Genomic DNA, 12520 nt, shown 5'->3' with positions numbered 1-12520 from the left:
TGGGTTGCATTTATTTTCTCCAGAAAGAAGAGATGAAAAAGAATGTGTTCATTATCTTCTATCAAGGGGAGCAACTCAGACAGAAAATCAAGAAGATTTGTGAAGGGTAAGGGGAAATGTGCTGTTGAGAAAGGAGTGCTGGCTGTAACAGAGGTGTTTTTTCCATTGTGATAAACAAGAGATTGGGACAGAACTAAGAATCCTGTGCGGAGTGGCATTTCCCTCCCCCATCCACCCCCCACCCCCGTATTCCACATACAGAAACCAACTGGAGCAACAGCTGAATCTTACTTTAGCACTGGGGATGTGGGACAGCACCCTCCACCACACCTGAGGACAGCAAGATACTTAGTGGGGTGCGTTGCAGGCTGTGTAGCACATATAGCTTTTCCTTCCAACACCTCCCTGCCTCACTCTGCCTAATGATAGGGCCGGTCGTGACTAAATAGGTTCATTTCTCAAACCTGAGCATGAGGCAACCAGTCCACTTTGCAAAACTGTACCTCCTGCCTTTATCCCTCATCGCAAGGTCACCTACCTCATTTGTCTAATGGTAGGGCTGGCCAAGACTAAGGCCCTGCGCATACCCTGCTTTTTTAAACACGTTTCTTCCCCCAAAGAATCCCGAGAACTGTAGTTTTTAAGGAGTTGTAGCTCTGGGAAGTGCAGACTACAGTCCCCAGGATTCTTTGGGGTGTTGTGTGTATGTTTTAAATGGGCTTTAAATGTTTGGTGTGTCCTCGGCCTTAAATAAGCCCATCTTATCATTCCCTGAGCAGTAGGAAACCAATCCACAAGGCACCATCCTACTTCCTAGCTCTAGCAGTCATTTTCTTTTTTTCTTTCTTTTTTTAAATAATTTTTTATTGAAGAAATTTTAACATAATCAAACATTCAAATTACATTTTACAATTTCCATTAAACCCCTCTCCCCGGCGACTTCTAGCAGTCATTTTCAATAACTTCTGACTCAACTTCAGGAAGAACTTGATGGTGCTACGAGCTGTTCAGCAGCACTGGGTCGGAAGGTGGTTGACTATCCTTCATTGGAGGTTTTTACCGTATTTTTCGCTCCATAAGACACACTTTTTTCCTCCAAAAAAGTAAGGGGAAATGTCTGTGTGTCTTATGGAGCAAATGTGTGGTCGATCACTGGTTCCCTTTCCGGCCCCGGCCTCCATTGTTGAATGTTCTGCAGATGGAGGCCGTTTATTTCCCCAGCGACATGTGACTGGCTGATTGGATTATCTGTCTGGAAACTGTAGAAACGGCTCCCTTTCCTTTCCTAAAGAAGCTGCAGAACTGTGAGTTGAACCCCATAAAAACAGGATTTTTTCCCTTTGCAAAGTAAGCTCAACAACTTTGAGCTGATTCTCAAAAAGGGCTTTTCTCCTTTGCAAAACAAGCTGCACAACTGTAAGCTGATCCTTCAAAAAACACAGCTTTCCCCCTTTCCTCCTCTAAAAACTAGGTGTGTCTTATGGTCAGGTGCGTCTTATGGAGCGAAAAATACGGTAAACAGAGGTTGGGTGGCCCATCTGTCAAGGAGTCATTAACTGTGATTCCTGCATTGCTGGGGTTTGGAGTTGATGACCCTTCCAGCAGCACAATTCTATGATTCTGTAGGTCAGAATCATGCCCAAACTGGGTATGTGCTGCTGTAGTCTATTGGAGATTCTGGCACATTGTTTTTGACAAGATGCAAATACAAATAGCTAGTAGGCATCTGAGACAGCAGTACAACTCCAGCAGTGCAAGAGCTTGCGCCTCTTGTTTTTACTGCAAGTTGTTTTTAATTAGTGTCATTGCTCTGCCAGTTTCATGCGTGGCAAATCCACACGCAGATCTATCCAAAAATATAAAGTGGAATAAAAAATAGTGGGTGTTACCTGCATCCTCCTCTCTTTAACTAGGAGGTGCTTGGATGATGCTGACTGCTTCAGCAGATCTATCCGCCTGAGAGGGGCTCCCCAGCGAATTCTCCTTGAGTTTTCTTCAGATCGCATGTGCCATTAGGGTAAAAGTGACATTCTGTATGCAAAAGGGCTGTTAGAAGATCAAAGCCAAGTTACTGTGATCGTGTGGGAAAAGTACCAAATCTGTGGGCTGCAGTAAAGAGGAATAATCTTTCAGGCATGATTTAAAAGTCTAATTTAAAGATGGGTTCAGAACTCAGAAGCATATGAAACGGAAATAATAATGAAAAAGGGCTAGGAGGCTTGAAGTTTTCTTTTCTTTTTTAGAATATTTTGTTGGAGATCCCATTTCAGAGCTGAAATTGGAGAAAAGATTAATTATTCTTTCGTAGCGCTTTCTGCCTAAAATCAAGGAGCAAAGTATTATTGACTTTGCCTTGTACTCTGGTTCATGCATATGCAAGGACTGTCTTGTAATCAGATGGTAGCTTGGCAAACAATAGACGGCCCAGCCAGTCCGTGCATTATTGGAGAAAAAGATGTGGTACTTCAGGCAAGCTTATTATGGCTACTGTGTACTCGTGATTAAGGGATGGGGCTGAAATTTGATTAGATTTGCATTTTAATGCGAGCCTGCCTGATACGCACTTTAGAAACAGCACACGAATCGAAATGTGGCTATCCTTTATGCTTTTCCAAATTTTATGCTTTTCCAAATTTTGCTGCACAGTTCGCCAGCCAGAAAAAGAATTGTGCGAAAAGGTGTGTGTGTGTGTTAAGAGAAAGTGTGCATCAATGAAAACAGCCAAATCATTTGATTTAGGGGAAATTGCTTGCAAAAAAGTTATATATTAGGCAAAATGGCATATACAATGGGGAGAGATGCGCACCAAAACTTTTGTCAGGACTTAAAAAAAGAAACCTACGAATTGATGTGGAAATGAGGTGACCCAAACTTCAGATGGGGGGGGGGGATGTGAAACTAAATGAAAATGAGATTGACAGATTTGTTCATGCCTATTCCTGCTTAAAACGCCTGGTCATGCTGTACCATTGAAATAATACTGTTTTGAGAAGGAAGGAACTTGGAGCATAATAATGTGTTACAGAGAATGTGAAGCGGCCACTGAAAACTATGCCACCCTGTGTGACCCAAGCCTTTGTTGTTTGGAATGGAAAGCACCTTTGCTGTAGTTCTGCATGGAATGAACAAGCAGAGAGAAGCCTGTTCCCCAGGGTTCCATTACACTAGGAAAGCAAAGCCTTTGCAGACAAGGGTCTGTTTGACTTCCTGGTGGTTCCATTAAGTGCTAGGCGGGCAGCAACTGTTAGAGAGGGACATAAATGCTGCCCCTTGTCCCACTAAGGCAAAGGTTTACATACCCTCCAACATTTCTCCGATGAAAATAGGGATGTCTTATTCTTATTCTCCACCCATCTGACTGGGTTAGCCCAACCACTCTTGGTGGCTTCCAACATATATAAAAACGTAATAAAACGTTAAATATTAAAAAAACTTTCTTATGCAGGTCTGCCTTCAGATGTCTTCTAAAAGTACAGTAGCTTCAGGTTGAGCGTTTTCAGGTTACGCTCTGCAGCAACCGGGAAGTAACGGAATGCGTTACTTCCAGGCTTCACCACTTGCGCATGCGCAGACGCTCAAAATTATGTCACGCACATGCGCGGAAGTGGCAAAATGCGACCCGCGCACGCGCAGATGCAGGTTGCGTTCACTTCAGGATGCGAATGGGGCTCCGGAACGGATCCTGTTCGCATCCAGAGGTACCTTATCTCCTTGGCTCAGGGGTTGGATAACAGCATACCCTCCAACAGTTCTCCAATGAAAATAGGGACATCCTAAGGAAAAACGGGACATTCTGGGATCAAATCATAAACTGAGATGGCTTCTGTAAATCTGGGACTGTCCCTGGAAAATAGGGACACTTGGAGCGTCTGGGTTTAGGTCGCATTCACATGATACCACTTTAAACAGTCTTAACTTTCCCCAATGTATTCTGGGAGCTGTAGCTTGTTAAGGGTGCTGAGCGGCTTAACAATCAGAATCTCATCCCAGGGAACTGTGGGAATTGTAGCTCTGGGAGGAGGATAGGGACTTCCTAACAGCTCTCGGGACCCTTAACAAACTACAGCTCCCAGAATACTTTGAGGGAAGCTATGATAGTTTAACATGTTATCATGGTGCTTTAAATGAAAGTTATGAATGTGGCCTAAGTCCCTGACCCTGAGTGCACCAAGGATTATGCTTACTGTTGGGCCGCTAGCAGTCCAAGCACAGCCAAGTGAGTCAGTCACTCTTGTTTTCACCAAAGTCACCACAGAAGAATTGCTGTGATTACTAAGCAGCTTGATGGTGGCCCCTGCTGGCTTATCATTATTATCATAATTATTATTTTATCTATACCCCGCCCATCTGGCTGGGTTTCCCCAGCCGCTCTGGGCGGCTTACAGCACATTAAAAATGGTAAAACATTAGACATTAAAAATTTCCTGACACAGGGCTGCCTTCAGATGTCTTCTAAAAGTCAGATAGTTGTTTATTTCCTTGACATCTGGTGGGAGGGCGTTCCACAGGGCGGGTGCCACCACCGAGAAGGCCCTCTGCCTGGTTCCCTGTAACCTCACTTCTTGCAGTGAGGGAACCGCCAGAAGGCCTTGTTTTCAGTATGTAACGAACATGGTAGTACAATGATTGTCACTGGCTTGTTTGCTTCAACTTGTCCCCCCCCCCCCCCAGGTTCCGTGCCACGGTGTACCCTTGTCCCGAGTCAGCTGGAGAACGCCGGGAGATGGCTGCTGGTGTGAACACAAGGATTGAGGATCTAAACACAGTAGGTCGCCTTGGGCCTCGTTCCTGTGACTTAGTGGTAGGCCAGGCCTGGCCAGGGTTCTTCATGTATGTATGTCCTCTGTTCTCAGGTTATCACCCAAACCGAGTCCCATCGGCAGGGGCTACTGAAGGAGGCGTCAGTGAACCTGTGGAGTTGGGGGATCAAGGCGAAGAAAATGAAGGCCATCTACCACGTCCTGAATTTGTGCAACATCGACGTCACCCAGCAGTGCGTCATTGCTGAGATCTGGTTCCCCGTGGTAGACGCAGGCGGTGTAAAAAGGGCTCTGCATAAGGGAATGGTAAGGGGCTGGGCCTGGAATTCTTTAGCTGATTTCCAGAGGGTCCTCACTAGCGTGCTCTGGGGGAATGGCTGAGGGATACAGCAAAAGATCGCTTTTCCGGCAAAAGATCCTATGTTCCATGCCTGGAATCTCCAGGTAGGTCTGATGAATACCCTGGAGAGATGCTGTCAGCCAGCACAGACAAAGCGAGGTGGACCATGGTCAATATAAGGCAGGCTCCTTTGCATCTAATTAAGTCGTTTACAAGGACCACTTGGAAATTGTCAAGGGTCTTTTTGGACCACTTAATGATGAGTTGACCAGGCGATATCTGGTTTTCAGCATCATGATATATCACCAACTAAGCATCATGATGGGATGCAGGTGGCGCTGTGGGTTAAACCACAGAGCCTAGGACTTACCGATCAGAAGGTCGGTGGTTCGAATCCCTGCGACGGGGTGAGCTCCCGTTTCTCAGTCCCTGCTCCTGCCCACCTAGCAGTTCGAAAGCACGTCAAAGTGCAAGTAGATAAATAGGTACCGCTCCGGCGGGAAGGTAAACGGCGTTTCCGTTCGCTGCTCTGGTTCGCCAGAAGTAGCTTAGTCATGGTGACCACATGACCCAGAAGCTGTATGCCGGCTTCCTCGGCCAGTAAAGCGAGATGAGCGCCGCAACCCCAGAGTCGGTCACGACTGGACCTAATGGTCAGGGGTCCCTTTACCTTTAAGCACCATGATAAACCAACATACAGTATATCACAATGTCTGAAATAAGGATGGAGCTATGTAGAGGCATTGACTGGCTTCACGGTTTTCCCCACATTGTGATTTCTGCATAGCGCGCACACATCATGATTCACGATAGATAGCCAGGTCAAAAATTATGAACCTGATACGGCAATATGGGCTTCAGATCGGTTTGGGATGGTATATCGCACAGCCTTAAGATGACATAGGACATAGCCACTGTGGCAAGCAAATTCATTAATGAATTTGCTGGATCCTCTTTTAAAGCCTTCCATGCGTGAAATGGCACAGGGATAGACCTGAGCCGAACATTAATGTTTCAGTTTTGGGGAAGGCGGCATCCATATGTACCACAGGCAGGTCAGGTCCACCCAGTGTGTTATGAGGGGGACCCAATCTCATCTCCCTACCACATGCAGCCTCTAAGGCAGTCTTCATCAAGCAGGTGTTTCAGACTACACAGGTGTGCCGACTGTTTCGGATGGAACTGGTAGTCCCAAATATCTGGAGGGCACCAGCTTGGCAAAGACTGCCCTGAGCTCATCCGAACCAGCCCATGATTGCTGTATATTTTGCAGGTAGTATTCCATGGCACAAAAGTCTTTCTATGAAGTGGGAGAGAGCGGGGGAAGGGTTGTTTGAGAAGAAGAAAACAGCTGTTGTCAGCTTCACAATAGCTAATTTTGGAAACATCGGAAAACAAATGTCCCTGATGCTGGGGAAATGAAGCTCAAAATGGAATAATCTGCAGTATTTGCTGACAGTAGCCATTTCCGTTTTCTGGTGTGTGTGTGTGTGTGTGGTTTATTTTTTTATTTATTTCTGTACCATTTTAGTGCTGTCTGACCTTCACTCTGCTGCTTCTATTTTTAATATAGAAACTAGTGTTTGGGCCCAGTTGATGGATGTAGAGATCTTTGAGGTGGCATCTGAGATACTAGGGTGAAAGTGGGGGACAGTGTCCTAAAGGATTCTGTCTTCATTTGTTCATTAAAATATTTTACATTTTATTTTGTTGTTGTGTCTAGCACTTTTTACCTTCTGGATAAAATGAGTTTGGGACTCTGCAGAAATACTTTAAATATATAACTCTTCTGAGCAACGTCCCCCCCCCCCCCCGTAATCCTAGGTCATATCAATGCTACAGATCAGCCTACTGGGTTTCCTGTACAAAGAACCCTGGAAAGTGAAGTTTAGCCAAAGCACTTGTGATGTGTGTCACAAACACATTGACATTCTGCTGAAGGGTTTGATTCCCTTGGCAGCTATTAAAAAACTCTTTGAAAATGCTCGCGGGAGGGGGGAACGTTTTAAAGCTCACAATGGAAAATTCTGGTTTCGGCTCTACAGCACCATCTGGTGTCACAGTGTTAGAATGCATTTATAATGTTTTATTTTTACTAATGTAGCTGAGTCCTGGATTAGCTTTGCTGTAGGTATTTTATGTCGTAGATATTTATCCAATTTTTTTTGCAGATGTTTATACATTTGTTTCATAAAATTTATACTGGACTTGATTGTTAAAAAAACAAAACCACCACAGTAAAATTATCCATAAAAAGATCTAATGACATTAATTTAAAACATTCAGAAAATTAAAATAATAAACTGAAAACAGATTAAAACACGCATCAACTTTCTAAATATCTGGGTAGGCTTGTCTAAACGGAAATGTTTTTAGCAGGTACCCAAAAGAGTTGAGTGAAGGCATCTGCCTGATATCAGTAAGCAGGGAGTTCCAAAGTCTAGGTGCTCCCACACTAAAAAACAACAGCACCTGAGTTCTTACAAATGCAGGACAGATATTATGTCTAGCAGTGCCAGTGCCGCAGATTGAAGTGGTTGAGTGAGCATAGGTGGGGTAGGATCCTAATCGCCATCTATCTGATTTCAGGAACGTAGCGGCTCTACAATCAACCCAATCCTGACTGCGATACAAACCAAGATGTCTCCTCCCACCTTTAACAGGACCAATAAATTCACTTTGGGTTTTCAGACTATTGTAGATGCCTATGGCGTGGGTAATTACAGGGAACTTAATCCAGGTAAACGGACTCTGTTCTATTTTTTGCTGTAGCTTGGTGGGGTTTTTTTTTAGGATTCAAGGTTTAAAATGAAATGCAAGGTGCTTTTATTCCTCTGTCGGTTCCTATTGCTTCAACTTAAACCAGGGCTGCTTGCCTGAAATGCAGCGACATTTGAGTTTCTGTAGATTGAATGGGGGTTTTTTTTTTTTCAGAAGGGGGGGAAGCAACATGGATATGTTCTGTTTATTGCAAGCCATTATTGTAAGGGGGTGAACAAAAAGCGCTGTCAGCAAGGCAAATGTTTCTTTACAGGACATTCAGTGCAATCACCAGTGCCAGGTTTTCAGAACAGAATCTCACCAATCATCAATTATAATGAATTTTTGGTAATGAAAATTCCCATCCTCCCTCTTGCCCAAAAAGAGACTTCACTGTGATGTATAACAGTGCCACCTGGTGATTCCAATTACTGTATTTTTTGCTCTGTAAGACTCACTTTCTCCCTCCTGAAAAGCAAGGGGAAATGTGTGTGCGTCTTATGGAGCAAATGCAGGCTGCACAGCTATCCCAGAAGCCAGAACAGCAAGAGGGATTGCTGCTTTTACTGCGCAGAGATCCCTCTTGCTGTTCTGGCTTCTGAGATTCAGAATATTTTTTTTCTTGCTTTCCTCCTCTTGTGGTCTGGTGTGTCTTACAGAGCGAAAAATACGGTAGTTCTCACGGGCTAATTTACTTTATTTGCTGGAACCAGTACTCAAATTATGGGCTTTAATGAAACCCACAATGCTGCCTCTCTAATTTTAGGCAAATCCTGCACCCCCCTGTAACCTTTGAGACTGTTTTTTAAAAAAAGGTGTCAGGCCACTCTATAATTCAATCACCAAATGCATTTGGCTTTTTCTCGCTGGCATATGGTGAGATTGGCATTACCTCTAGGGAGCCTGAGAAACGGATTTCCCAGTGCCACCAAATGGGGTTCCCCATGCTGGGAAATGGGAGTTCCCGGTGCTCCTTGGCTCAACAACCCCCTTCCTTTCAAGGAATGACCTTAACGCCTTTCTCTGTCCCACAGCCCCCTACATTTTAATCACCTTCCCTTTCCTGTTTGCGGTGATGTTTGGCGATTGTGGCCACGGGACTGTCATGCTGGCCTTTGCTCTCTGGATGGTCAGCAACGAGAAGGCCCTCTTAGCCCAGAAAACTGACAATGAGGTGAGTGGCCTCAGGCAGAACTGTATGCTGGCGGCAGCCTTCAAAGGTTTCGCTCCAGGGACAGAGAAATAATTCATTTCCAAACAGTAATTTGAAGCGGGGATTGGGAAAGGAGGGTGACGACAAGTTCTTCCAAATGGCTCTTCATATACTGTAGGGACAAAGGTAAAGCTAAAAGGACCCCTGACCATTAGGTCCAATCGTGGCCGACTCTGGGGTTGCGGCGCTCATCTCACTTTACTGGCCAAGGGAGCCGGTGTACAGCTTCCGGGTCATGTGTCCAGAATGACTAAGCCGCTTCTGGCGAACCAGAGCAGCACACGGAAACGCCGTTTACCTTCCCGCCAGAGCGGTACCTATTTATCTACTTGCACTTTTTGGTGTGCTTTCAAACTGCTAGGTTGGCAGGAGCAGGGACCAAGCAACAGGAGCTCAGCCCGTCGCAGGGATTCGAACCGCCGACCTTCTGATCGGCAAGTCCTAGGCTCTGTGGTTTAACCCACAGCGCCACCCGCTGGGCAATCTTATGGGGGCCAGGAGTGGGCGGAGCAACAAATGCAAATTTTACACAGCAGGCCAGTTTCTACACACAAGGACACTCTTCCTCCCTCCCTCCAGGCAAGCAAGAAGATTACCAGAGTTCAAGGACACTTTCCAACCAGGCCAAAACACACCAGGGGAGCGTAGCTAGGCTAGCGATGGGAAGAGTTCAGAGGTACAGAAAGTGAGTCCTAGAGGGCCACATTTAGTCTGAGGCTTGCCAGCCCTTGTATGCTGCTCCTGATATTCTCTTTGCCCTGGCAATCGCCCTGTGCAGATCTGGAACACCTTTTTCAGCGGCCGCTACCTGATCCTCCTCATGAGCATCTTCTCCATCTACACCGGCTTCATCTACAACGATTGCTTCTCCAAGTCGTTCAATATATTTGGGTCTTCCTGGTCTGTCCGCCCCATGTACAGTGGCGGGAACTGGACGTAAGTGGTGAGCTGGGTCCTTGTGAGCCAACCTAGATGCTACCCTAAATGTGTGATGGCCGCAGAAAACGGCAGCCGCTAATAATAATAATAATAACAATAATAATGATAAATTTATTATTTAAATTTGGGTGGCTTTCACCCAACTCTGGGTGGCTTTCAACAGAATATTAAAATACAATAATCTATTAAACATTAAAAGCTTCCTTAAACAGGGCTGCCTTCAGATGTCTTCTAAAAGTCTGGTAGTTGTTTTTCTCTTTGACATCTGGTGGGAGGGCGTTCCACAGGGTGGGTGCCACTACCAAGAAGGCCCTCTGCCTGGTTCCCTGTAACTTGGCTTCTCGTAGCGAGGGAACCACCAGAAGGCCCTCAGCGCTGGATCTCAGTGTCCTGGCAGAACGATGGGGGTGGAGAGGCTCCTTCAGGTATACTGAACCGAGGCCGTTTAGGGCTTTAAAGGTCAGCACCAACACTTTGAATTGTGCTTGGAAACGTACTGGGAACCAGTGTAGTCTTTCAAGACCAGTGTTATGTGGTCTCGGTGGCCGCTCCCAGTCACCAGTCTAGCTGCTGCATTCTGGATTAGTTGTAGTTTCCGGGTCACCTTCAAAGGTAGCCCCACGTAGAGCGCATTGCAAATGTACAGTTGTTGTGTCTCCCCCGCCCTTCCACAATGTCTTGTGGAATATTCCTCGGGTTGCAACCGTCCTCATTTCCCTGCCCCACACCAGCAGTGTCCAGGGGTGCAGGGCAGGAGCAGAGAAATAGTGAGGGGCAAACTCCCTTTGCCTCAATTCAGAACGGGTTTGGCTAATGCAAAGTGGTTAGCAATGGTTTGGGATTTGGGTTTGGTGTTACTGTTTCTTCAAGCATCAAGCAATGGGGAAAGCCCATCTCACTCCTGTGGGAAACCTAAGCAAATCACGTTTCTCTCTTCATCCGTAGGGAAGAAATTGTTCATAAGTCAGATACCCTCCAGCTGGATCCGGCAGTGGCAGGAGTTTTCTCTGGAAACCCCTATCCTTTTGGAATTGATCCGGTAATCAGAACTCCTCCTGACATTCATCTGGCAGTGGGTCATGGCGGAGGGAAGAGGGGTGATCTGTTGGTTGGGCCAATCTAAGATTTCTGGGAAAATAACAGATGGTAGCAAGTAGCAGATTGGGGTAACCAGCTTTGCTTTCTGTGTCTTTTTAACAGCTAAAGGATAAGCAGAAATTCAGCAGGTGAAGGGTCTAGCCCAGGCATAGGCAAACTTGGCCCTCCAGATGTTTTGGGACTACAACTCCCATCTTCCCTAGCTAACAGGACCCAGTGGTCAGGGATGATGGGAGTTGTAGTCCCAAAACATTTGGAGGGCCGAGTTTGCCTATGCCTGGGCTAGCCTTTGCTGCATTGTTGTGCTGGGGAAAAGCTTTTGCTTGTTGAATTTCTACCTGCCACTCAGCTGATCAAAGCATAGCACTATGTTCATGTCTTGCCGGGTCAACTTCTCTTGGAGGCAATTTAGCAAAATGCATTTACTGAGCCTTCCCCAACTTGCCATGGTTGGATTGCAGCTCCCATCAGAGTTGGCAAAACACACCATGCGTTTGTAATGAAATTCAAAGTTTTACTCAGAAATTGTTTGTATTGGAATACATGAAATATTTTAGTGCAGGGCAACTCAGTAACGTACGCTTCCCTCACATCCAGTTACCTGGGAGGAGCCCCATACGATGCAGTGAGACTTAACTCCTGAATGGACATGTGCAGATATTTATTAATGAACTTTCTTCCCTGGCCCCTCCCCATAAGGCCTTGATTACAACCACAAAACCATTCGGTCACAACAACATCAACGTACAGTTATAAAAGGAAGTGGGGACAGCAAAACCCTTCCAACCAGAACAGAAATAGTACAGATTGAACAAAAGACCTTAATCGCCGAATGCCAGCGGTGAAGTGTTATGTCTTGGGCATGTAAGCAGAAGCTGTGCAAGAAAAGTTAAACCCACACCTCTGTGTGGAATGACTTCTGCAATTCAGGGGCTGCCACAGAGAAAACACTCTCCTGGGCTGCCAATCCCCACGTTTCCAAGGATTAGCTTTTAAGGGGGGGAAACAATGGCACTGTAAATTGGAAATGTCAATCTGCATTCTGCATTAACTGATGCTGGTTAACATTTCAGAAATGGAACAATGGAGTAGCGAATTTCCCCCCCGGGACATTTTCTTCCCCACATCATTGCTGCCTCCCATCAAAAGAACTCCACCTTGTTGAGGCTATTTGAAGCAAGCAGGAGAGAGCTTCCCAATTAACATCTTAATGGTGTCGGCCCAGTATCTGGTCACTAGATGGCAGCCTTGGTTGCAAGTAAACCCTCCTCCTTGGAGACCCTTCCAGCGGCAGTCATACAGCGGCAGACTTTGGGTGGCGCCGCATAGGCCTCATCCTGTTTCAGTCCATCAGTCATATTTGCCTATTTCATAGGTTTACCAAGACACTAACAGTACAATTGAAAACAG

General features: G+C 45.8%; 1 protein-coding gene across 1 annotated transcript in view; it reads left to right on the top strand.

Annotated features, from left to right (window-relative positions):
- The window catches only part of ATP6V0A4 (ATPase H+ transporting V0 subunit a4), a 33765-nt gene that overhangs the window by 9431 nt on the left and 11814 nt on the right, over nt 1–12520 (top strand). The window contains exons 8-14 of the mRNA XM_081024018.1: nt 24–106; nt 4672–4765; nt 4854–5066; nt 7690–7840; nt 8895–9034; nt 9852–10009; nt 10958–11051. Coding sequence (XP_080880144.1) covers nt 24–106; nt 4672–4765; nt 4854–5066; nt 7690–7840; nt 8895–9034; nt 9852–10009; nt 10958–11051 — 933 coding nt within the window. The remainder of the gene's footprint in view (nt 1–23; nt 107–4671; nt 4766–4853; nt 5067–7689; nt 7841–8894; nt 9035–9851; nt 10010–10957; nt 11052–12520) is intronic.

This window comes from Podarcis pityusensis (genome assembly GCF_964106645.2).
Source record: "Podarcis pityusensis genome assembly, chromosome: 10".
NCBI classification, from domain to species: domain Eukaryota; kingdom Metazoa; phylum Chordata; class Lepidosauria; order Squamata; family Lacertidae; genus Podarcis; species Podarcis pityusensis.
The sequence above is the reverse complement of the archived record's forward strand: the minus strand, read 5'-3'. Positions and strand labels throughout refer to the sequence as shown.